A 25,231-nucleotide genomic window follows, 5' to 3' on the forward strand; every position below is an offset into this window, starting at 1 on the left:
CTGTGGGTGTTACAAAAATGTTAGAGATTATATACGTAAAATCTATATTCTTCTACCTCTAAAAAATTCTCTCGAAAGCTTATAACTCATACATTTAAGAGAAAAATTGTACCTCATTTTTGTATCATCCTTTGTAGAGACATTTTCTTTTTAATCTTGTGTAATCAACTTGTTAGGTGAAATATTACATCACTATTGTTAGACATAATCTCGATTAAATTAGCATAATTAGGCAAAATTCTGGAGAACTATTGTAAAATAGAGTTATCTTTGCAAGTGGAATTTCAAGCCAATTGTTTGAAGAAATAAATGTAAGAGGTTTGGGTCGAAGAATTCCAAATCACTATAAATCTTGAGCATTCCCTTTCTCTCATTTTTTTTAAGTTCATTATTTGTGTTGATTATATTTGACTACTCATGTAGTTTGATTCTGATCAATTATATTTGTGCGAAAAGTTTTTAATTTATGTTAAGTTTTAATAATGTTATGTGTACACTTTTTTTTTACACAATTTAAATATATAAATAATATGTTATTATGTGATTAAGTGTTATTTTAACTTTAATTTAAAATTATCTAATTATATGATCACACATCACCTATATATCCAAATTGTGTAAAAAATATGTGTACATATAGTTTTATTATAATTTTATTCATCCCCTCTAGGATTGCATTAACCATTAAGGTGTTTTCCATTAATAGATTCAATAAGTTTTATTAAGGAGTTATGTTAGGAAAACATTTCTAGACATTTTTGAAATTGATTACAATTTCAAGTTGAAGTTATTTTAAAAAGATTTAATTGCTATTTAATGAAACGAAATAGTTCTAAAGATTTTGAATGCTTCACACTTTGATTTTTATATTAATTTTAAGTTATGTACATTTTCAAATACAAATTTCTAGGTGTAAATCTACTAAGTTCTCTTTTGGGAATACTTAGATGGTATCTGATTGGAGAAGAGTTTTACATAGTCCAAGTCTCAAAATGAGGAACCATGTTCTTTTAATTTTAAGCAAAAGACTCAAAACCAAAATTGGATGTCTTTGGATAGGATAAGATTGCTAAATTGAGTAATATTAAAATGGGAAGGTTTCCTCATAGCAAAAATTGTTCTAGGGGCCAATGATTTTGTTGCTTTAACATTATTAGATCCGATCCACCCATGATGGATTGATCCGATCCACCCATAATGGGTTGACCCTATCCATTAGGGCTACAAAAGACAAAATTAACCTTTATAAGTGATAATGACCTTTTTGTCTTTGATAATTATTGAAGTTAATTATCATTCTCCCTTTTAATAAAAAGTAGCGTAACTTCTATTGGAACTGTCTCTTACATTAAACTCACAGAATGCTCTCTCCTCCAATATTCTCTTGATCTGTAAGAAATTTTTTTAGAAAATAAGAAAGCAAATCCAGCAAAATATGTTGTGGATTCCAATAGAAGTGCATTAGATCACCAATCATCATCAAAGTTTCCGATTTCTAAACCGGGTATGTTTTTCTATGATCTTGAACCTTTTTAATTTCCGCTAACATTAGTATTAGACCTTGCTTTATCTGTGCAATTGTGATATTGGTGACATAAACATGATTTAGAAGCATGTTTAGAAATTAATTGACATGAACAGTATATTATTTTTTATTTAAATGCGTACGGATGTATTTTATTTTTTAATGAATCATTGTGATTTTGCAAAATTGATGCGTAGAATCATGTTAGGATGCATTCTGGATATGAGAAGCATGTTAAGTTATGAAAAATTGCATCAAAATTACATGAAATTGAACGATTTCAGTAGCAAATTTTTCACCCAAAACCAGGATGTTCATGCATCTAATTTGTCGAAATCTGATGACTTTTGCATCGGAACTTTCATGAATCTAAATCTGTGAGTCACGGGCTTCAAAAGCCCTATGCAATCATCGTCGTTCGATGGTTGAAAGATGGCCAATTTCATCATTGAAAACCTAAGGTTTATAATGCTATCGTGGGTTACAATTGGGTTGGAAAAATCTGATTGTCTGATAGATTGGTCAATGGATTAGTCAAGCCCATCAGTAAACAAGTCAAACCATTTAGTCAATTAGGTTGACCCATAGATAGACCAGTCAATAGTCAACGGTCAAACAATTGACCAGTCAACAGTCAATAATTGACTGGCACGTGAGGATAGTTCCCAATGCTTAATAGTGCGTGATGACTTTTGCTGGCGCATGACAGCGCGTGAGTGATGTTCTCTAGTGTGTGGTAGTGCGTGAGCTAGTTTTTCAACACGTGGGAGGACGTGCGCTAATTTTTCAATGCGTGGGAGGACGTGCATGCTTTCGTTTATGTCTGGTTTCTTGTACAAACTCAAATTCTATTCTGTGTAATCCGTTTTTGCATGAATTGAACACTTATAAGTGTTAATTGGATCATGGTTTTGAATTATACATTCCTAAATATGTGAACATGTGTTGTTTATATTATTATGCATGTGTAATTTATTATTGTTCGTTTGTTGGTCATATATAAGGTGAACATGTTGACTAAGGACTATTATCTGAACTATAAAATGAATCTAGTGCACAATCTTTTCACTCACCTTGGTGTCATAAATGTGAAATATTATGATTTAAAAGACAAAGGCATAAAATTAACTGAAATTGAGAGGATATCTGGACTACTATGGTCATTGTCAAATTATTAGACTACAATAATTTCTAAACTTGTCTAAGACAAGAAATTCAAGAAGTATTGGCAATGTGTGGATGAATTACAACTCGCTAAAGAACGTAGAATTGTAATGAACATAAGAAAATCAACATCTCTCTCCATTTTCCCAAATCAATGAAATGCGAGGCATATTGGCTATCACAAGCATTATAATAATTTTATCTTAAATAAAGTTACTCCAAATATTATCAAAAATAGAGAAAATGTCTTTTCTTAATCTGATTGGTAGAAATCAAATCCCTATAAATATGAAGAGCGTTTGATTGTCAAAATACCCTGTTTTAAATCATACAAATCTCAAGCCAAAGATAGTTTAGAAGTTGGTCGTAGTCATTGAAATGTTTGAATTTCATGTTCATATTTACTTTCATGTTTAATTGTTTATTTGTTAATATGTTATTGTATTGAACCTCTTTGAATTATGGATATATTGAACCATGTGTTGATTTAATATGTATTATAATTATTTATGAGAATTCTAAGACTGGTAAAATTTAATTATTTTCGTCTAGAATATACATTGACGCAATTGGATTAATTATTAAAATATGAAACATTTGTGTCATAGACGATGATTGGGAATATAGTGAATTTTTTACTTTATGTCTTATGTGAAATATTTTACTTTTTAATGCACAATCGCGGCAATAAAAATGTGTGTATATCTTATTGTTGGTGTTGTGTTGCATATCTCTATAGTTATATAGAAATGGCTTCGAAAAACATTATTGCCGATTTGAATAAGGGAGAAAGACTGAATGAAGACAATTATAAAATATGAAAAATGAGAATGCACTATATCTTAGATAAACATGATGCCTTAGAGGTTGTTAATCAGGTCATGGAAGAGCCTCAGCTAGCTTAGGGGCGAAATCCTAATAATGTCTAACATAAGCGTGACATAGACGTTTATAATGTCTAGAAAAAGAAAGATTCGACTGCTAGAGGTATTCTTATTAGCTCAAAGAATGATGATATTGCTTATTAATATGAGCAATTTGAAACTGCAAATGCTATATGGGTGGCATTGAAAGAGAAGTTTAGAAGAACGACCATCTCCAAACTAAGGCAATTGACTATCAAGTTTGATATATATAAGAAATTTCTAATAAACTAACGAAGCAACATCTAAGGGAAATGTCAAACACGATAACTGAGCTGAAGAAAGTTGGGCATAATTTGATTGAGGAACAACAAGTGTAGGTTGTTATACGATCTCTACCTGATAGTTGAGAGCACATGAAAGTGAATATAAATTATAATGACAACATTAGGACTTTTGATGACATTGCTCGCCATCTTGAAATGGAAGTTGAGCGCCTAGAGGTTGTGGGACCAAATGCTCATACATATGTTGCTAAGTCTAGTTCGAGGAAGTTTTTTGGCTATAAAAGAAAATGACGAAAATCCAAAAAAGGGAAAAAGGTCATCCAAGAACCTATGAACAAGAATAAACAGTTCGAACACAAAAGAGGCAAACACTCTAGGAAAAGAGATAAGACAAAACTGACTTGTTATAACTGTGGGAATAAGAGTCATTTCGCCCGTGAATGCATAAAGTCTAAGAAGGTATTACCTTATCTTGTCTCAAATTGTGAGATTTATTTTCCAGTACCGTTTGCTTAATTGAATCTCATCCTTTATGGACTATAGACTCAAGAGCCACAGACCATGTAGCTTGTAATAGAGACGCTTTCGTGACATTTCATTGAATCCCAAGGGAAACATGGTAGATTTATGTAGGTAATAATACTAAAGTTGAAATAAAAGGAATGGGCACATGAAAATTGGTTTTGCGCAGTGGTCAAACCTTATGCTTACATGATGTCTTGTATGCTCCAGAAATTTGACAAAATTTGGCCTCTGTAATGGTTTTGTTAAAACTAGGATATTGCTTAATTTTCTCTGGGAACTTGGTTAAACTTTATTATGATAATATGTTTTATGGATGTGGATTTCTATCTGAAGGTTTTATGGTGCTAGACACCTTATTTTGTAATAATGATAATTATTTTAGTTTTTTGTTATTTACAACTCTTAGTAGTCTAGATATAGATGTAAATAAATGGCATGTTAGATTAGCGCTTATTGGCCAAGAAAGAATGAATAGACTAGCCCATGAAGGTTTTTTAGGACCTGTCACAAAATTAAATCTGTCTATTTATGAGCATTGCTTAGTAGGAAGAACTACTAGAAAACCTTTTGACAAAGCTATTAAAGCTAAAATTCCTCTACAACTTGTACACTAAAATATTTATGGTCCTATGAATGTTAGAGCTAGAAAAGGAGCATTTTATTTTATCACTTTCATAAATGATTATTCACACTTTGAGTATGTCTATTTAATCTCTCATAAGTCAGAAGCAATAGATTGCTTTAAACATTATATAAATGAGGTTAAGAATCAGTTAGATAAAAAAATAAAAACCTTGAGAACTGATCGATGTCGTGAATATTTATTTATCGAATTTAAAGAATTATGTAGTGGAAAAGGAATTATGAGGCAATTAACGATTCTAAGAACTCTGCAACAAAATGGTGTAGCAAAGAGAAATAACTGAACTCTATTAGAAATGGTTAGGTCTATGATAGCGCAAGCGAATCTTTCAATTTCGTATTGGGGAGATGCCTTATTAATTGCCACTTATATACTTAACCAAGTGCCCATTAAGTCAGTAACTTCCACTACTTATGAGTTATAGACATGTAAGAAACCTGAATTAAATATGATACGACCTTGGGGGTCTGCTATATACATCTGTGACACATTCCATAAATTTGAAAAATTATGACCAAGAGGTAAGAAATGTATCTTTACAAGATACTCTAAACACTCTAAAAGGTACGTATTTATAGTAGAGGACTTTGATGGAAGAATGACTAAAATAGAATTTAAAGATGCGACATTCATAGAAGACGAATGTCCTAAAAAGGTTGATATTGATAAAAGTCTTCATCTGTATGAGATGAAAGAGGAATGTGGAGAAATTCATTTCAACGACCATTTGTTGTGTCATAAGAAATGATGTCTTTACCTATTCAAGATAGTGAGAGCAATGAGGTTAAGCTCCAACCTATTTCAGATAGTGGGGTGAAGATCTTCAATTGCGTAGGAGCGAACATCGTCGAATCCCTAAGAGACATTTCAAAATTGAAAATGAAGTTTTCATAATTGCTCCTCCTAAAGGTGATGAGACTAAAAATATCAAAGAAACTTTATCATCTCTCAATAAGGAAAAGTGGCAAAAAGTATTAGAGGAATAAATGAAATCCATGGAAATTAACTGAGTTTAGAGTCTGGTGGACTTATCACCGGGTCGAAAACCCATTGAAAATAAATGGATTCTCAAAATTAAATGGAAGGCAGATAACTTAATCGATAGATACAAAACTCACCTAATGGCAAAAGGCTACACCCAACAAGAAAGTATAGATTATGAAGAAATTTTTTCCCCTATTGTGAGGTTTACTTCAATCTGTATTATTCTAGCTATCGTAGTACATTTAGATCTAGAATTGTATCAAATGGATGTCAAGATAGTTTTTCTCAATAAAAAGCTTGACAAAGAAATCTAAATGAATCAACCTGCAAGTTTTGTGGTAAAAGGCCAAGAGCGCAAAGTATGCAAGCTCCAAAGATCAATATATGGCCTAAAACAGTCATCAAGATAATGGTACTTAAAATTGCATAAGGTAATACTGTCTTATAATTTTAATATGTTAGAACAAGACCATTGTGTCTATGTGAAAAAGTTTGATCACAAATTTGCAACTCTATCTCTTTATGTGGATGATGTGTTTATAGTTGGAAGTGATTTGGAGTATGTGATGATCATTAAAAATTGGTTATCCGTAAATTTTGACATGAAAGATATGGGTGAAGCATATTATATTTTAGGTATTAAAATCAAAAGAGATCGTTCTAAGAGACTTTTGGCTCTGTCACAAGAACATTATATCCAAAAGATTCTAAAACGATTCGATATGGCAAACTGCAAACCCGTAGATAATCCTATGCCAAAAAGTGATTTGTTGAGCCAAGATTTGTGTTCAAAGACTCAAAACGAAAGAAATGAAATGTCTCTAGTACTTTATTCAAGTGCGGTTAGAAGTCTCATATATACAATTATGTGTATTTGCACCAATATATGTTTCACTGTCGGGTTGGTTAGTCAATATCAATTGAATCTAGGAAGAAAATACTAAAAGGTTGTCAAGAGGATATTGAGATATCTAAAAGACATTGTGGATTACTGTTTATGCTATCAAGGAAAAGATTTGTGTATTGTTGGCTATTCGGATGCCAACTAGAGTAATGATTGAGGTCAACGCAAATCAACTTCTAGTTATGTTTTCTTACTCCAAAATGGTGTCATATATTGGAGCAGTAAAAAACATGCATAGTTTTATCCACAATGGAAGCAGAATTTATGACATGTTCTGCAATAGTACAAGAGGTTGTTTGGTTGAAAAGATTTTTTGAGAATTTGGGTGTACTGGACGAAACAGTTGGTCTTATAGTTGTGCATTATGATAATCAAGCTGTGATAGCTTTCACAAGAGATCCCAAATTTCATAATAGAATCAAACATATCAATACTAGATAAAACTTTGTCAGAAACATCATTTCGAAGAAGAAAGTGATGGTACAGTATATTTGTACATGTAATATGGTTGTTGATCTTTTAATCAAACCAATTTCAAGAAATGTATATCTTGCACATGTTAAGTCTCTTGGCTTGAGTATATATTACTTGTAACACAATGTTAGAACATCAAAGAATTTGAAATTATTTTATTTATGTGTTTAAATTCTTGGTGTTTATCCATATACACATTGTTTTTGAAAACTCAACAAAATGATAATGTCACACAAGTTTGATTGGCTCTCTCACACGAGCAATCGCCTTTGACGCTGAAAAGAGTGTGCAAAGATGAGACATATTTCTTGAGATTATACCGCTAAAAGAGTGCACTTAAAAGATGAGAGTTGTTCAAGAAATGAATTATTGGATATATCATCTTGATAATTAATCAAGATAAGGTCATGATTTAATGAATTTGAAAATGACTGATTTGAATTCCCCACGTCCAAATAACTTGTGAATGTCAGATGTGAGTTCTTAATATATAGTGATGCCTGCAAGATTAGAGAGATAATTAAGAACTCAGGTTAGGTGCTGAGTGCAGCAATTGAACTAAGATCTGTACAATGTTGTTAATGACATTTTAAAAAGATACATATTATAGCATATGATTCATACTATGTGTGCATAAGTAAAATGACTATTTGATGTAGTGGAAGGATGAATCCCTGCTCCTTCACTGTGTAAGACATTATGAGGATTACCTCAAATTAGTATCCTTTGACTCTTTACTGTTATTTGATGTTTATTCATAGTGTTACTATCTTAGCTTGAAACCTATGACCATGTATGATTTGGTCTATGAAATATGATTAGAAAAACAGCTAAGTTTAAATTGAGAATTTCGAGTAGAAGAGGAAGACATATATTACGTGTGTCCATTGGTCGGTCGATTATTTTACTCATATGGGAGATTGGACTTGATTATGGATACATAGAAATATAACATAATAATAAATGAGGAATTATATGGAGTTAGTGTTATCGAGCAAGTCTGAGGTACTGCGAGACTAACGCTTTATTATTTTTTGGGTTGAAGCGACTATGTTATTCCTAACAGATGCATAGTAAATTAGCTCCTAAGTGCAGATTGCTCGCAAGGCCGCATGACATATTTGCTAGTATAAATTGCTTTGTTTTGTAAGATTTTTATGGAAGAGTTTTGTGATTCGGATCACCCCATCATGTGTGAGTGGAAGATGAATTCGGTCTACCCATGATGGGGTTAACCCGATCCATTAGAGCTATGAAAGGCAAAATTAACCCATATAAGTAATAATGATCTTTTTGCCCTTGATAGTTATTAAAGTTAACTACCATTCTCCCTTTTAATAAAAAGTAGTGTGACTTCTATTGGAATTGATTCTTACGCTAAACTTACAGAACATTCTCTCCTCTAATATTCTCTTCATCTATAGGAAATTTTTATAGAAAATAAGAAAACAAATCAAATAAAGTGTATTGTTGATTCTGATAAAAGTGCATTAGATCACTAATCATCATCAAAGTTTCTGATTTTTAAATCGGATATGTTTTTCTATGATTTTGGATCATTTTAATTTTTGCTAACAAAAATGAAGTTTAAGTGGCAAAACCTACGCTAAGATTTGTGTTGTTTCTTTGATTAGGCCTATGTTGATGGCAATGCGCGCGATTGTTGTTGGTAAAAGAGAAGAGACTTGAAGACAAAATAGTAAAGAAATTGTTTGTGGGTTGCAGTAATAGTGAAGAACATTTTCGTCTTTTCCTTTAATAACAGTAATTTTGTCTTTTTCTTTGTATCGTGCTTAAATGTAATAAATTTTATTAACAGATGTTGATAAAAGGTGAAATTTGTCACTAATTAAGGTGAAGGATTCGAGTACTATACGTACACATAATTTAGGCAACCCTGATTGGAATAACACAAATTATCCATAACAAAAGACACTACTCCATTCCAGATGAAGGATTCGACTCATCCAACTACCAAACAACAAGGCGCGCGTGTAGTTGAAGTCAGGTTTAGACTCTATGAAGGTAGTCCTGTTGTTAGTAGTATATTCAGGGTTGAACAACCGTCAACCCTAATCATTTAAATACCCAGACACAGTTTCTTCATCTCTCTAGACTCCAAACCCTCCACTCCCATTCAGCTAAGGGTTTAGATCATTCTTCATTAGCATACTTCAATTCTCTCTTAAATAGCATCAACATGGATTTCCCTAGCCTTGCCCTCGTCCTCCAAGCTGCTCTCAGTCCCAACCCCGATGAACGCAAAGCCGCCGAGCAAAGTCTCAATCAGGTCCGTTCTTTTTCAATCTTTATTTTTTTATTGTCGTTTAGATTTGAATTTTGTTTCTTAATGTTTTTTTTTTCATCTGAATTGTTTGCGTAATTTGATTGATTGGATGAAATGGATTAAGATATTAACTTAAATTTCATAATTTGTGTTAAATTTCGTCAAGTGTGTTTTTTCTTTATGGGATTCAGAGATTGATAAGTTTTTTGTTTTGTGTTTGATTTGTTTGTTTTCAGTTTCAGTACATGCCTCAGCATCTGGTAAGGCTATTGCAGATCATAGTTGACAATAACTGTGACATGGCAGTGAGACAAGTGGCCAGCATTCATTTCAAGAATTTCATTGCTAAAAATTGGGCACCTTATGAGCCAAGTATATAGATACATATTATTTTGTTGGTACTATTATTTTAAATTATTTCAAAGATTGTTAGTATATGTTGCTTTGTTGTATATGTAAATATTTTATGTAGATGAGCAGCAGAAGATCTTGCAGAGTGATAAAAACATGGTGCGGGATCACATTCTCATATTTGTTGCTCAAGTTCCCCCATTGTTAAGGTGCCAATTGTTGTTTATTTATGGTTGGAAGATATGTTTTTGACTTACTAGATTCAGTTTTACATTTGGACTTGATTCATGATACTTTATAGGGTACAGCTAGGTGAGTGTCTGAAGACTATTATCCATGCTGATTACCCGGAGCAGTGGCCTCACCTTCTAGATTGGGTGAAGCATAACTTACAAGATCAGCAAGTTTATGGAGCTCTATTTGTGCTGCGGATTCTTTCTAGAGAATATGAGTTAGTACACACTTTTTCCCCTATATATATATATATATATATATATATATATATTTGTAAAAAAGAAAAAAAATTTGGGTGATATCTGGAGATCAGAACCTGATGTGATAGTTTATATCATCCCTAAATTTCAAAATAGTTAGTTGCTTTAATATTCTCAATAGTACATAATTCTATATGGAATAGATACAATTAGACATTCAACTGTTTTAAACAACTCCTATGCCTACTTAGGTACCATGCCTCAGCTATTGCTTCTATAAAAGTGTATAGAAACTATGGGTTAGTAGGGCTGTAATGCTCTGAATTAGGTTGAATTTTTCTCTTTGTTCATATATAGATAGATAATATGTTGACCATTTTTAATATAAATTTCAGTACTGTAATTTGCTTTAGTTCTCTATCATAAATGTACTTTTAGTTCAAGTTTGGTTTAGCAGCAGTTAAGCTGTGTAGAATGACATTAATCAGTCCATATTAAAAAGTATTGATTTGAGAGTTGTATATTGTCTATATGATCTTTCAATGAGGCAACCTGGGCACTTGCTTAATTTTTTTTATTGGGACGGGGTGGGCTTGAGACAAGACACCAAATAGATGCGTTGAAGGCTTCAAGGATAGGTAACCATTATGAGGAAATGGTTACTTAGCTGCCGTTGTTCGCAAAGCTAACAATTTTGAAGGAGCAAAATTCCAATCGATATACATTTTATTGTGATGTTCTGCTTCTTGATAAGAATAAATCTTATTGGGAGTGTTACGGCCAAAGTTACCAATTTTCTTGAAAATTTTTTGGAATTTGAGTTTCTTATCATCAATTCGAGATAAGGGTCTTTTTGGAAACTGAAATACCCTTTTGCTTGTTTGTTGCCCTAAGTTGTATCTTCTTTTTTGTCCTTTTCTGGTGTTTTAAGTATTTTTTTGGTTTCTGGAAAAAAAGATTGAGATACACTTTATTTATGTGTATATAAAAGGCATGAAGCTTGTTGTTTACAGTATTTTATTTATTTTTTTGTTGTTTTAGGTTTAAGTCGGATGAGGGGAGAACACCAATTCATCGAATTGTTGAGGAAACATTTTTTCATCTTCTTAACATATTCAACAGGCTTGTCCAAATTCCCAACCCCTCATTGGATATTGCTGACTTGATTAAGCTTATTTGTAAAATATTCTGGTCATCTATATATGTAAGTTCTGATACTTGGAGTTTTTCAGCCCATCTTTTGTCAGGATTATGCTGTTTACTATGTTTGATTGGGTGTTTTAAGTCCATAATCTTTAAATTCTTGTTGATACTTTTATCTGGGTCATATATTGCACATGATATATCAGTTCAATAAGTTTTCCATTTCTTTTTTGCTGCTTTTAAAGGTAAACCTGTAACAACTATGTGAAATCATGTGTTGCTCAACTATAGTTGTCATTGCATAAGACGTACTGAATCTTGCTTTTATTAGCTTTATAGACTGCTTCTTAAAAAAAAATTATTATTTTTCTTAGAAAATTGTTTAAAGAACTTAATTGGGTGCATATACTACTATCAGTCTACTTGCATTTGCTTTTATTCTTGTAACTTTATGAAGTTATAGATCTAATAATTGCCTTATTCAAGTTTATATGTTGTATTAAATATTTGGCCAGAACATTCTAGTGGTTGTAGTTGCTCTCACAGTGAGATAACTTTCATTTTTTTGCCTCTTAATGTAGACAGAGGCATACTGTTTTCCAGGAGTGATTTATTGGTACATTTTCTTGCATTGTTTTATGTGAGTGGCCGTTATCCATCTGTAATTCTGAGAAATTTTTAATGTTGTTTATGTGTTTTCAACAACCCTGATGTGCTTAACATTTTATTTGTATCAAATTGTGTTTTACTATCCTTATTGATTTCTATATCTATTTTCAGTTGGATATTCCAAAACAGCTTTTTGATCCAAATGCTTTCAATGCTTGGATGATTCTTTTCTTGAATGTTTTGGAGAGGCCTGTTCCCTCAGAAGGTGAGCCTGCTGATCCTGAGCTAAGAAAATCTTGGGGGTGGTGGAAAGTGAAGAAATGGACAGTTCATATATTGAACAGGCTGTACACTAGGTAATTTCTTAATCTTTGGAATGAATTTTTGAGTAAAACTTGTATAAGCCTTGTTGCTTAAAGGGATCTGCTGTCCATTGTACTTATCAGGTTTGGAGATCTCAAACTTCAAAATCCTGAAAACAAAGCTTTTGCTCAAATGTTTCTGAAGAATTATGCTGGGAAGATCTTGGAGTGCCACCTAAATCTGTTGAATAGGATCCGTGTAGGTGGCTATTTACCTGATAGAGTGACTAACCTTGTTCTTCAATATTTGAGCAACAGGTGCAATATGATTTCTCATTATATAAGTTTCTGTATTTTAATTTATTTTTCTTTTCTTGAATCCAATAATTCGTGGAAACAGCAAATTTCAATGAATATTGTTTCATGTGATGTTAACAGTTTCCAACAACACACATGATAATTTCATCAAAAAATTCAAATTTTGATTATATGAGTGCATTCTAGAGTGTGTGTGGATATGGTTCATTAATAAATCATAATTTTGTCTATTTATGGTTTTATCTTTTTGTCTTTAGGGAGAAGGGTTTTTTATCAATATCTAAAATATTATGTTTCAGGCAGCCAGTAGATGTTTCCTGATGCATTTTTGGTGGTTAAGCAAGTTGCCAATATGTAAAATAAACTTTTTGATATATTGAAAAATAAGTAATTATGTTGTAACTTAAGAAAGATCATAAAATTTATAGGTAATTCATTTTTGTTATAAAATAGACACTTAGACCAAATTGTTCTGCTCATGTATATCATCGCATCATTAAAATAATAGGATTTAGAGAAGCACAGAAAATCAGATTGAAAACAATGCCAGTGTTTTAGCTGCATCTTTATACAGTATTGAGGGCTTAACCACTGTTAAATGTAGGTTCTGGATTTTGGTTCATATATTTAAGATTTCATACAGTTTAGGAATTATTGCAGCACTTGTAATCATTTATTTCTACTTGTTGAACAAGCATTTTCTCATTTTGCGTCATTTGTCTTTTAATATTAGCATAGTTTTTCTCTTTACTGTTTCATTTTTGACTTATTAGGTTCTAGGGTTCTTTGTCCCAAAAGACTTTCAGTCTTTAATGAATGGGGATTGACAGGATTCACCATCATTTTTTGAAGTGGCTCAATTCTATGAATATATTTTCAATTATATTTGAATGATTGAAGTAAGTCCTTGCTATATAAGTAATTTGAAACATAATCTAACTTGGGAAATAAACAGAAATGTAGTCTTATTTATTAAGCTCTTATTCAAGATGTGGTTGTGAAATTCTTGCATATTTCTTATGTGCCTTTACATTTAATAACTCTGCTTACTGAATGATCTAATTTCATCATACATGTAGCATAAATAATATTTTACTGCTATATGAAAATTTTATGCTAATTTTATTTTGTCAACTTATGCAGTATCTCAAAGAATATTATGTATAATTTGCTGAAACCACGGCTTGATGTCCTTCTTTTCGAGATAGTTTTTCCTCTTATGTGCTTCAACAACAATGACCAAAAGCTTTGGGATGAAGACCCTCATGAGTATGTGAGAAAGGGCTACGGTGAGTTTTTGATATCTAGCTATTTTTCTTCAGAAGCTTGGGATCAGCAAACGTAGCTTATGTGGTTAATTGCCTTGATACAGATATTATTGAAGATCTGTATAGTCCCAGGACTGCATCTATGGATTTTATCAGTGAGTTGGTTAGAAAGTGTGGAAAAGATAATCTTCATAAGTTTATTCAATTCACTGTGGAAATATTTAAGAGGTATTCTTTCACATATGATGTTTACTATGTGACCTACTATGATTGTGTAAATGGATTCATTTAGACTATTTTCTTTGGTCCAGATACGATGAATCACCCATCGAATTTAAACCTTATCGCCAGAAAGATGGTGCACTGCTAGCTATTGGATCTCTTTGTGATAGACTGAGACAAATTGAACCCTACAAATCTGAACTGGAACGCATGCTAGTGCAACATGTTTTCCCTGAGTTCGGTAGTCCAATTGGTCACCTTAGAGCCAAGGTTGGCTGCTTTTGCAATTTCATTGCTTCAATTTCTGACTTTCATAATTCTTTTATCAATTTGATACGTCACATGTTATTCACCTTAGAGCCATTCAATTCACTGGAGTGCATGCTGCATATTTGATTGAGATTGAATTTCAAATATAAGTGTTGAAGTTTATTCCTATTGCAATATTTGACTACTGATAGATAATGACTTGTAATTTGATAATTGCAGAGATCCAATAGGGTGTCACCATGCACAGGTGATAATTATATTTTCTGTCATTTGTTGGACGGAGAGCCTGTGTGGGACTATTTTAATTATTAGATTGTTAAGATGTGTACAAAACGACCTAGCGTTTGAAGTAACTAATTTTTTGAATTGTAATTTTGATTTCGGTGAATAGTGTGATGAACTGTAATTTGTGTCTTGGAAGTTGGATTTATCATATCATATTCTTTGGGTTTAAAGATTACAATGCCTTTGGTGATAGTTCCTTGTCTACTTATAAACATGAATGTAAGTTTTTTTTTGTTTTGGGATGAGATTTGGGTATTTCTCATAATGTGGCCTTGATATTAGGCGGCATGGGTTGCTGGACAGTATGCTCATATTAACTTTTCAGATCAGAACAATTTTCGCAAAGCACTCCACAGTGTGGTTTCTGGATTGCGTGATCCAGAACTTCCTGTTCGTGTTGATTCATTATTTGCATTAAGATCTTTTGTTGAGGCTTGCAGAGGTATATAGTCTACCATTGTTTTTGTGTTTATTATGTGTGTTTTTGTATTATCCTTTTTTGTCTATTGAATTTTAAAGCTAAGGGGTTTGATAAACTATTTTGTTCACATTCAGATTTGAACGAGATTCGCCCAATTCTTCCTCAACTTCTTGATGGTAAGTAGTGTGTTAAATATTGAAATTTATCGGTAACATACTATTTTGCTTGTTAAATTTAAGATCCTTTTCTTAGTTGATCTCATTGTATCGTACATTTTATTCCTGCAGAATTTTTCAAACTTATGAATGAGGTTGAGAATGAGGACCTTGTCTTCACTTTGGAGACTATAGTTGACAAATTTGGAGAGGAAATGGCACCTTATGCCCTAGGATTATGCCAGAATTTGGTATTACATGCTTTTATTAAGGTCCCAATATACTGCTACACACTGCTTTGTTATGTCTTCTTGGGTTTCTCATTGTTGGCTACATTTTCAGGCTGCCGCATTTTGGAGGTGTATGAACACTGCTGAAGCTGATGAGGATGCTGATGATCCTGGTGCTTTAGCTGCAGTTGGTTGTCTGCGTGCTATAAGCACAATTCTTGAATCAGTTAGCAGGCTTCCACACCTTTTTGTCCAAATTGAGCCCACACTCCTTCCTATAATGCGCAGGATGCTGACAACTGATGGTCGGGGTATGCATACTTAATAGGCTATTTTTTAACTGCCTTTTTGGGTCTGCCCATAACTTGTTGCTTATGCACAGTGACAATCATTATTCTAAAACAGGACTATTTTGATCTTTTTAAATCTAAATTTAGGTTTTAGGTGTTCAAAGATTCCTGGTTTAGACTACTGCATAATTTTCAAACATTACAATTCTGTTCCCACATGCACAATTAACAGGGCACCAAAACTATTTCTCTATATTAAAAACTGATTCAACCCAATTATTTATGACTTAATCTTCAAAATCATCAAGATTGGATAATTTTTTTACATGCTTGTCTTGGTTAAGTTCTAAATATTTTTCAAGGATGAAAATTTGTGTTGGAGAATTTAAAATTTAAAAGAAATTCTGATTTCTCTTGGTCTGAGTTGCGGACTGATTGACTCAAAATCTGCAATTTCTTGTGATCAAGCTTCATGGGAGAAATGTTAGATTTGAAGATGTTTGAAGGAGAAAATTAAAAATTACTAAGGTGTGAAATTAAGACAAAATGTGGGAGGAAGCTATCAATATTTACCAAAATTTTTTTAACTGAGTTGTTGTCTAAACAACTAAGATCCTATATGTGTGATGGGAAAAAAGTAGTAAATTTCAGAAGAGGTCCTTAAAACCCTTCCAGCTTAGCCTAAGATATGTATGTAGATCCTGTAATGCCCTGCATCAGCTCATTTGCATGTTTGATTCAATAATTTCATCTCCATTCTATCTGTATCTCCACAATCTAATGATGGCATAAGCAATTATACCATTTAAAGTTTGCACTCATCAAAGCATTCTAGATGTTTACTGTTCTTAAAATATTCTCTATTTAAAGTTTTGCACTCATCAAAGCATTCAAATTGGATACTGTTCATTGTTAACTATTATTTATTTTATCCTACTTGAATGTTTAATGCTTTATTTCATATTTTTTTTTCTGGAAGACTTATGTAGAGCTCATGTTCTCAACATACTACACCATTCAGTTGCTTTATTTGCTTTAAATTCAGTATTTTATTTACCACAAGAAGTTTCTTGTCAAATGCACTTTTTTTATCCCAGGGAATATTAAGTAATTATTTCACTATTTCTATTAGACTTGTGCAAACTTCACGTTCTTCATCTAGGTCCATCACTTAATTCAATTCTAAAAATCATTAATTTATTCAGAACAAAATTTTCTGGTTCATTTATGCAGAGGTTTTTGAGGAAATTTTGGAAATTGTTTCGTATATGACTTTCTTTTCTCCAACAATATCTCTGGAAATGTGGAGCCTTTGGCCTTTGATGATTGAAGCATTGGCAGATTGGGCCATTGATTTCTTTCCAAGTAAGATTATGTTTCTTTGCATGATCTTTTAGTTATATAATTTATTAGGTTTGAGTATATATTATTAGTTGTTAATTATTGTTCTGTCCTTTGTTTTTGTCATCTCTGGCTGGATGTATTTCATAAATTTCTTTTTTGATTGTTGGATTAAAGATTTCTCTTTTTATTTCTGCTGTTTGTAGAATATCATTCACCTCTATGAGGTTGTGATAAACATAGCTGATTTTAACTGAAATGGAGATTGCACAAATTAATAGAATTTTCAAATTTTGCATTGGAGTTATTTAGGTAAATTGAGATTATTGTATCACAATGCAGATGTTTCTGGATACAAATCTGTTAGAGCATAGGTATATGCTCTGCTTCTCATAGCATTTTAGTAATGCTATTCATTGCAGTGAAGTTATTATTATGCATATCAATTTAGAAGCTTCTCTTAACAATTTTAGGGCTTTGTTAGTCATTATTTTTTTGTGTTTCTCTGTACTATTTTTTTACCTTTTCTTTCTCCATTGTTTTCTGGTTTACTAGATTGTATGCTGTACAGTTCTTTCTCTATTTGAAGAATTATTGTTTACTTATCAATTAAAAATAGTTTTCTTTTGCAATAACAGCAATTAATGACAAAATATATCCAGTTTATAAGCTTAGTCCAAGCTTCTTGATCCTGAATCATTTACACCTAACTTTGTAATGTTTTTTGCAAAATAATGCGTGTGCCTAAGATCTAGGGATCTGCACCATACAAATATTGGGTCCAAGTGGATCTTGTGATTCTCATGTAGAGGAGATGGTATAGATTCTTGCAAAATCTGAACAATATGCTGCATAGGACGTGTTCTCTCCATCTTTAATACTGAATTTGATGGAATCTTTGCAAAAGTTATATTGTAAACATGTGCCAATTTCGGTCCTCAAAGATTTTCATTTTCATGCAGATATTTTGGTTCCTTTGGACAACTATATTTCCAGGGGAACTGTGCATTTCCTTAACTGCAAGGAACCAGATTACAAGCAAAGCCTTTGGAATATGATTTCTTCTGTGAGTTCCTTTTTCTACTTACTACCACTTTTCGACTTCTTCATAGTTCAAGTGCAGCATTCTATATTTATATATAGGGTTGGGATGTTTTAACTTGAAAAATTGATACAAACGTTTGGCCGTTAATTCTGTTTAATCCTACAGTAGAGGACTATTACTTATTTACTTCATTGATGCAGTTGGGAAGCTTAGATGCCTAGGATTTTTGTGAAGATTTTGGAGTAGGGTTTTTGATGTTTTGCTTTGGTGATTTTGGAGTAGATGTGTTTTCCATCTTGTTTAGTCTGTGAGCATTTGGTTTCCTGGGACAGCTTATCCTCTTTTTGTTTACAACTCCACTCTAGTATATTTTGTATTCTAATATAGTATTTCTTTTCCCTGGAAAACTATAAATTGAATTTTAGCATTTGCCAACTCAGCGAAATTGCAAACCTTTGAATCAAGGGACACTAATGGTCGGAAATTTTTTGTCAATCTTTGAAGTCAAAATTTTAGGTTAAACGAACGTGTCTTACATATATTTTAAAGAAAAGGATTATTAGTGCTTTCTTTCATTTCATCTAATTCTTCCTCTATTGACATATCCATGTTTTTTATTAATGCAGATAATGGCAGACAAAAATTTGGAGGATGGTGATATTGAACCAGCTCCGAAGCTCATTGAAGTAGTTTTCCAGAACTGTAAAGGACAGGTGGATCAGTGGGTTGAACCATATCTGAGAATCACTGTTGAGCGGTTGCGTCGAACTGAGAAATCATATTTGAAATGTCTTCTGATGCAAGTGGTAGGTTTCTGGGAGTTTGTTAATTCTGCTTTGAGCATACTCTTCTTTTCCCCTAAAGTAATGTGTGAATAGTCTTTTGATTTTCTAAGGCTATTAGTAGATACCTCATTGAGTAAAAAATATGCTATATTTTGTTGGTCCTGTTCTGTACTTGTGTTTCATGGGAAATGGTACGTCAATTTTTGTAGTTCTCTCTTTATCTCAACATATGAGTAATCAACCATGGGATTTCCATGGGGATATCATTAGAAACCAGTATAAATTAATATCGGTCAATACCTTCCTAATTAGTAAAATTCTAAACAGATTAAAATAAAATTTGCTCTTCCTTTTGCTGTTATAGCCTTAAGCGATGGGATGAAGTTGTTAAAGCTCTCTAAATGAAGGTTGTTATCTCCTTTTATAAGAATTTTAGGTTGTTATTTTCTTTTAAATGAAGTTTAGGCTGTTATTTTCTTTCAAAAGAAGTCCCGGCTGTTATTTTCTTCTAAATAAAGTTTAGGCTGTTATTTTAAAAAAAAAATGTTTAGGTTGTTAGTTCTTACCTCTTAGGATATGTTCGAAATAAAATTTCTATTCTTATATAGTTGTTTTGACATTGAGTTATATTTTGAGTTGAAAGTTTTACCGGAGTATTTATGTGTGTCTATATGTATGTTTTTGCAGATTGCTGATGCCCTTTTCTACAACTCATCTTTGACACTTGGCATATTGCACAAGCTTGGTGTTGCAACAGAAGTTTTTAGTCTTTGGTTCCAGATGTTGCAACAAGTGAAAAAGAGCGGTATCCGGGCTAATTTTAAAAGGTGATTGTTAGATCTTTGTTGTCTTGCTTCCCATCTCACTCAAATATATATTCTTAGCTGCAAGTGATCTTGGTGATGCAGAGAACATGATAAGAAAGTTTGCTGCTTGGGGTTGACCTCACTACTTGGACTTCCTGCAGACCAATTGCCAATGGATGCTTTAGGACGCATTTTCCGCGCTACCCTTGATCTCCTAGTTGCATACAAGGATCAAGTTGCAGGTCTCCCTCTCTCTCTCTGTCACGTCTGTCTCATTCTATATGTTACTTTAACAGTTACTCATTATTTTTGTCTGTTGTGGACTTATTCACAGAAGCTTCGAAGGAAGAAGAGGCTGAAGATGATGATGATATGGATGGTTTCCAAACTGAAGATGAAGATGATGATGGTGATGGTTCAGACAAAGAAATGGGTTTGGATGCTGAGGATGGAGATGAAGCTGACAGCATCAGACTTAAAAAATTAGCTGCACAGGTGTGTACATTATTGTATAATTTTGAATGTGTTTTCTGGTTGAAAGGAATCATTTCTTGAATGCTTATAATATTTTTAAACTGTCCCAACCAAAAAAAAAAAGGGAGAGAGAGAGAGAATGGAATGGGATTGACCAAAGTGATTTAATAGCACTCTATTCCAATTTCTCTATCATAACCTCCCAATTGCCATGACACAATCCAGGTGAGGCATTCAGAGAGTAATGCTTGGATATGTATAGGATTCCATTTTATCTAGGACTTGATATGACCGATGGTATCACAACCTATTTCATCAGTCAGTGTATGTTATTTCAATCTCAATGTACATCACGGAGAAATAGTGAGCATCCCCTTCATATTTGAATTGACTAGGAAACTAACTTTTCTCAAGGGGCATGTTGTAATTTGATGAGTACCTGAAGCATTATCAATGGGAGCTGCTGCTGTCTGGAAGCCTTCCTCACTTAATAATGTGGTGAACTGCAGATTCTGGTGTGAACTGCAGTTGGATGTAATATAGTTTTTGTGTGAGTTGTTAAAGAGTTGATGATATTGATTGTAAATGCTGTAACACAGAGGATCAATGTAACATAGACGCCATGTATTGGAGATTTTACTGAAATGAAACAAAGAGATTTTACATCAAAAGGTTCCCTCAATAGTACTCTGTTACCATAATTCTCAACACACCAATTCAACAGAATTACAGAGCACAAAACCAAAATCGCAGAAAACCCTAAAAACAACTCCCAGCTTTAAAAAGGCTGGCTCTCTCCCTCATCCACATTCTACAATGTTTTTCCCTGCCCTCCTTTTCCACTCCAGGTCTCTATTTATTTCTCCCTTTCCACAGCATTCCCAATCCAGCATTGCCACCTCATCTTGGGCTATCTTTGTGGTCCCACATTCTAACTGCATGTCCTGATCTGTTGGCTTCTGCGGCACCGTGCTGCATGTTCCCTTGCAGGTTGAGTGTTTTTTTCTGCAAGTTGACTTGCTGGTTGAGTACCACCTGGTATCCTCCCAGCCTTGCCACTTGTGTTTCTCCTTTTCTTAACATAAACATAAGCTCTAACATAATTCCTCTTCATCTTGTACTTGTAGCTGAAATATGGAGGTTGATGTCTTAATAGAAATGCGTTGATAAAATGTGATAATTTTTCGGAAACAGTATTGTATGAATGGTTAGAAAATTCACTTTCCTGTGCCTCTAGAGTATCAGATTATATATAGATGTGGTGTGTGGTGGAATTAGGTATGAAGAGGATCTCTGTGACAGTGCAATATGCAGTTGGAGAGGAGCTATTCAGAGAATTATTAAAAGTTTTCTACTTAATTTATTGATTAAAGAATGGTTGTAGGAATACTTAATATTGTTTGTTGCTTTATTATTGTCTCATGCTTCTAGTAGATCATTTAATTTTATTGATGTTTTCAGACTCATAGATATCTTACCTAATGATTATTTTAGGCAAGGGCTTTCCGCCCCAATGATGAGGATGATGATGACTCAGATGACGACTACAGTGATGATGAAGAGTTGCAATCACCAATTGATGAGGTGGATCCATTTATTTTCTTTGTGGATACCATTAAAGGTAATAAATTGAACTTCAGCTTTCATTCTGTTTTGCTAAATTCTAGTTATTTTTAGTATTGTTAACTCGGTAACTTACCTTTGTTTGGTCCTTTCTCTAAAGCTATGCAAGCATCAGATCCCTTCAGATTCCAAAACCTTACGCAGACACTTGAGTTCCATTATCAAGCACTAGCGAATGGTGTTGCCCAGCATGCTGACCAGAGGAGAGTAGAGATTGAGAAGGAAAAAATTGAGAAAGCATCTGCTGCTACCACTTCATGACTTGAGCTTTGAATACCACTGTTGTTCAAATATTGGTTTGCATTTGCCATTCATTGCTTATTTAATTCATTTGGTAATGCGCAAACCCTGGGAGCATTTTGTTGGTTCAATTGTGAAGGATGCCTGTCAACCTGATGAGATTCTTATTTTCTGGATTGAAGCACTTGGAGCTTTGAATCCCCAATGATTGGTGAGGTCCTGGTAATCCCCAAGAAATTTTGTGGTTGATAAGTGCTTGGTGCTTTTTATGTCCAAGTTCCCACCTATAAGCATATGATGCAAGACAAGTCTGTAGCTGCCTGTTGTCTGGTTGCAGTTTATATCAGATGCCGGCCATTCTATAGCAGAAGATGCCTGTCTCTGCCAGTTTGTGTTGCCCTTTTTGTTCTTTTAGTCCAAGTCAGACAGTATTTCATTGGTCTTTTCTTGTTTGGTTCTAAATTTCTCTTTTTCTGGGTTATATTATTTGGAACCTGAGTCTGCCTCATAGGTTGACAGCAAGGAGGGTCTCGTGAGTAAATAGGTCGGTCTTTGATGTGAATTTTATGTCAATGTGGTAGTTGTTTATAATTTTTGGAGAGTACCGATACGTTTTATTTTTCCCTTTTACTGGTACAGCACGTATATAACATTGGTTTATATGGGTCTGGAGTTTTGGGTTGATTGCAGAGTGGCTTAAAGCGTAGCTCTGCTGGTGATTGTAAAACGGTTATATACTTATTCTTTGTACGATAAGTTTATGGGGAGAAATAGTTTTATTGATTCTGACTGTACTGATTTATTATTATTATTATTTTGTTTTGTATTATCTTACAGGAGAGACCACTTGAACATGATTTGATTCTGATTTGAAATTTTATTCATCTATTCCAAACTTCTACACTTTAGGATTGCGGTTTGAATGAATATCAGTGGGTATGTTGCGGTTTGAATGAATATCAGTGGGTATGTTGCGGTTTGAATATCAGTGGACTGTGCTGTCCAGTCTCGCTCTCTTTACTAGTGTCGCTGAATCATAAAATTTTGTTTTTAATATTTGCGGCGTTACCGGACAGAGCTTCAATAGATTATATTTGATGAAGGCTTTGCATGACAACCGACGTACATCTATCTCCATGAATTTTTACTTCCGTCGGTTATGGCTCGTTTTATCTTTTGGAAGACAAACATTTTGTAGCAGCAAATAGGAAAATGTTATTTGTAATTTATGTTTGATAGGGGAATTTTTTCCTGCATTTTGGCTGTCTTTTTTTCTTTAACTTTAATTCCTGTACGAGATCACAAAGATGTGGTAGGAGTACATTTGAACCGAAGAAAGTCTGAACATCGATTAGTCTAGGTTTGATTGGAATGATTTTATAGGTAGTTAGTGTTTGGTTTGAGTTTATTGAGTTAATCATAATGAAGGTTCAAGTTCGAGTTCGACGTAGGAGAAAATTTTAAGAATCGTAGCTCAATTCGAATTTGGTGTTCAAATTTGTGGCTTTAAGTTTTTAACTTGAGTTTGCTAGAAGATATTTAGCACCAAAAAACTTTGGTGCACCATCGGTAGTGACACAAAGAGGTGTAACTGGAGTTACAGCCAGAGAAAACAAATTCTTCATTGGCGAACCGAAGAGACAATAAGAAGAAAGGTTTGAAGAACGTATATGACAATTGATTTAAGCTTTTTGAACACTTTCGGTCTCAAAATGGATGCTTAAAGAGCAGAAACGATGAAGGATACTGGAGAGAGAAAGTTAGGGATATGAAAAATGGTTCTGTAACTGTATGTGTGAAGGAGAAAGACATAGAGAATGTGACAAAAGAGAAATGAGGAAAATGGTGGAGAAGAAAGTTCACAGAGAGAGAAATTTTGATATTTGATGGAGAGTCAAAGGAGAGTGGAGGAGTCAGAGAGTTAAAAGCTAGGGCAGCCAGAAATTGCAACGAAAATGGTGAAGATATTTGATGAGAGTGGCAACAATTTTTTAGGCAGTTGAGCCGGCTGGTACGGGCCATAACTCACTCCGTCTAAGCTGACTGGCAAGTTAAATTAAACTGAATTCAATTTGATTTAAGTTTAGTTCATTTTTTTTATGGCTCAGATTTGGTATAAGTTTGTTAAAATCAAATTTGGATCAGATATAGACCGACATAGAAGACATTTGATGCAGAGGATGAGAATTATTGTAGAATACCCTTAATCTGTTTTGATTATTTGTAATTTGTGATTTTGTTGAACTTTTTGTTTGCAAGAAGAAACTAGCCTAATATAGAAAAATCAGGTAGGATTGCGCAAGAGTGTTGGCATTGGCAGTGTATATGTGTGCTGTTACTGGCCCAACCAAATTTCAGTTTCTGTTTTTGAAACCATTTTGTGCCTTTCTCAAACCAAATTCACAAGGTTACAAAGTGTAATTTTTCAATGATTTATATATTCTTGAAACATACTGTTTGGTTTTCGTCAGTTGGTCCTATTATATCAGATGAATTTTCTTTTAGGATCTGTAAATTTCATGAACATGCGCCACTTGTTCGGTTGTAAGGGGAAACTAGCGTTATTATTGGGAATGCTCATTCCCCAAATATGGGGGAACCCAATTACTTCCAAAGTCTTGGAAGTGAAGGGCATCCCATGGGCATTGAACAATATTAAATTCCATCATTGCCTAAGTTTATGACTATTAGTAGCTACATGGTAAAGATAGGCCTAGTCATAGTTAGTTGTCTCACCCTACAGTTGCAGAGTAGCTACACATGGTCTTAGAGGTGGCCCCTAATAGTTGGTTTAACAAGCGTTTAATGTGCTATTCAATGACTTGAGATGGTAAAGACACCCAATGATTCAATAATGTTGCTTTGATAACACCTACAAGGATACATGTTCCCTTGCTAGCAATTGATGTGAAGTCACACACCTCATGTACAAACTTTCCAAATCCCCTAGAGGGAAGATAGTT

At 33.4% G+C, this 25,231-nt stretch overlaps 1 protein-coding gene across 5 annotated transcripts; it reads left to right on the forward strand.

The window, feature by feature from the left end:
* The first annotated feature begins 9,396 nt into the window (after positions 1-9,396).
* LOC123211321 (importin beta-like SAD2) lies at positions 9,397-23,051 on the forward strand. 5 transcript variants are annotated; one of them, XR_006501386.1, is made up of 23 exons: positions 9,402-9,659; positions 9,893-10,028; positions 10,129-10,216; positions 10,309-10,458; positions 11,483-11,645; positions 12,365-12,549; positions 12,640-12,813; positions 13,957-14,102; positions 14,186-14,309; positions 14,393-14,573; positions 15,141-15,300; positions 15,414-15,455; positions 15,567-15,685; positions 15,777-15,975; positions 17,188-17,319; positions 18,258-18,361; positions 18,967-19,146; positions 19,813-19,952; positions 20,034-20,173; positions 20,266-20,426; positions 21,900-22,026; positions 22,129-22,362; positions 22,451-23,051. XR_006501386.1 is itself a non-coding variant. In XM_044629960.1 (22 exons), the coding sequence occupies exons 1-22, from the start codon at positions 9,570-9,572 to the stop codon at positions 22,287-22,289; spliced, it is 3,102 nt and encodes a 1,033-aa protein (XP_044485895.1). In that variant the 5' UTR covers positions 9,403-9,569; the 3' UTR covers positions 22,290-23,051. The 5 variants fall into 5 exon arrangements, 4 of the variants coding, with proteins under 4 accessions (XP_044485896.1, XP_044485897.1, XP_044485898.1 ...); XM_044629960.1 differs by having other exon boundaries at positions 9,403-9,659; positions 22,129-23,051; XM_044629961.1 differs by lacking the exons at positions 21,900-22,026; positions 22,129-22,362; positions 22,451-23,051 and adding an exon at positions 20,631-20,791 and having other exon boundaries at positions 9,397-9,659.
* Positions 23,052-25,231: the final 2,180 nt, after the last annotated feature.

Source organism: Mangifera indica, chromosome 3 (genome assembly GCF_011075055.1).
Source record: "Mangifera indica cultivar Alphonso chromosome 3, CATAS_Mindica_2.1, whole genome shotgun sequence".
Taxonomy (NCBI): Eukaryota; Viridiplantae; Streptophyta; class Magnoliopsida; order Sapindales; family Anacardiaceae; genus Mangifera; species Mangifera indica.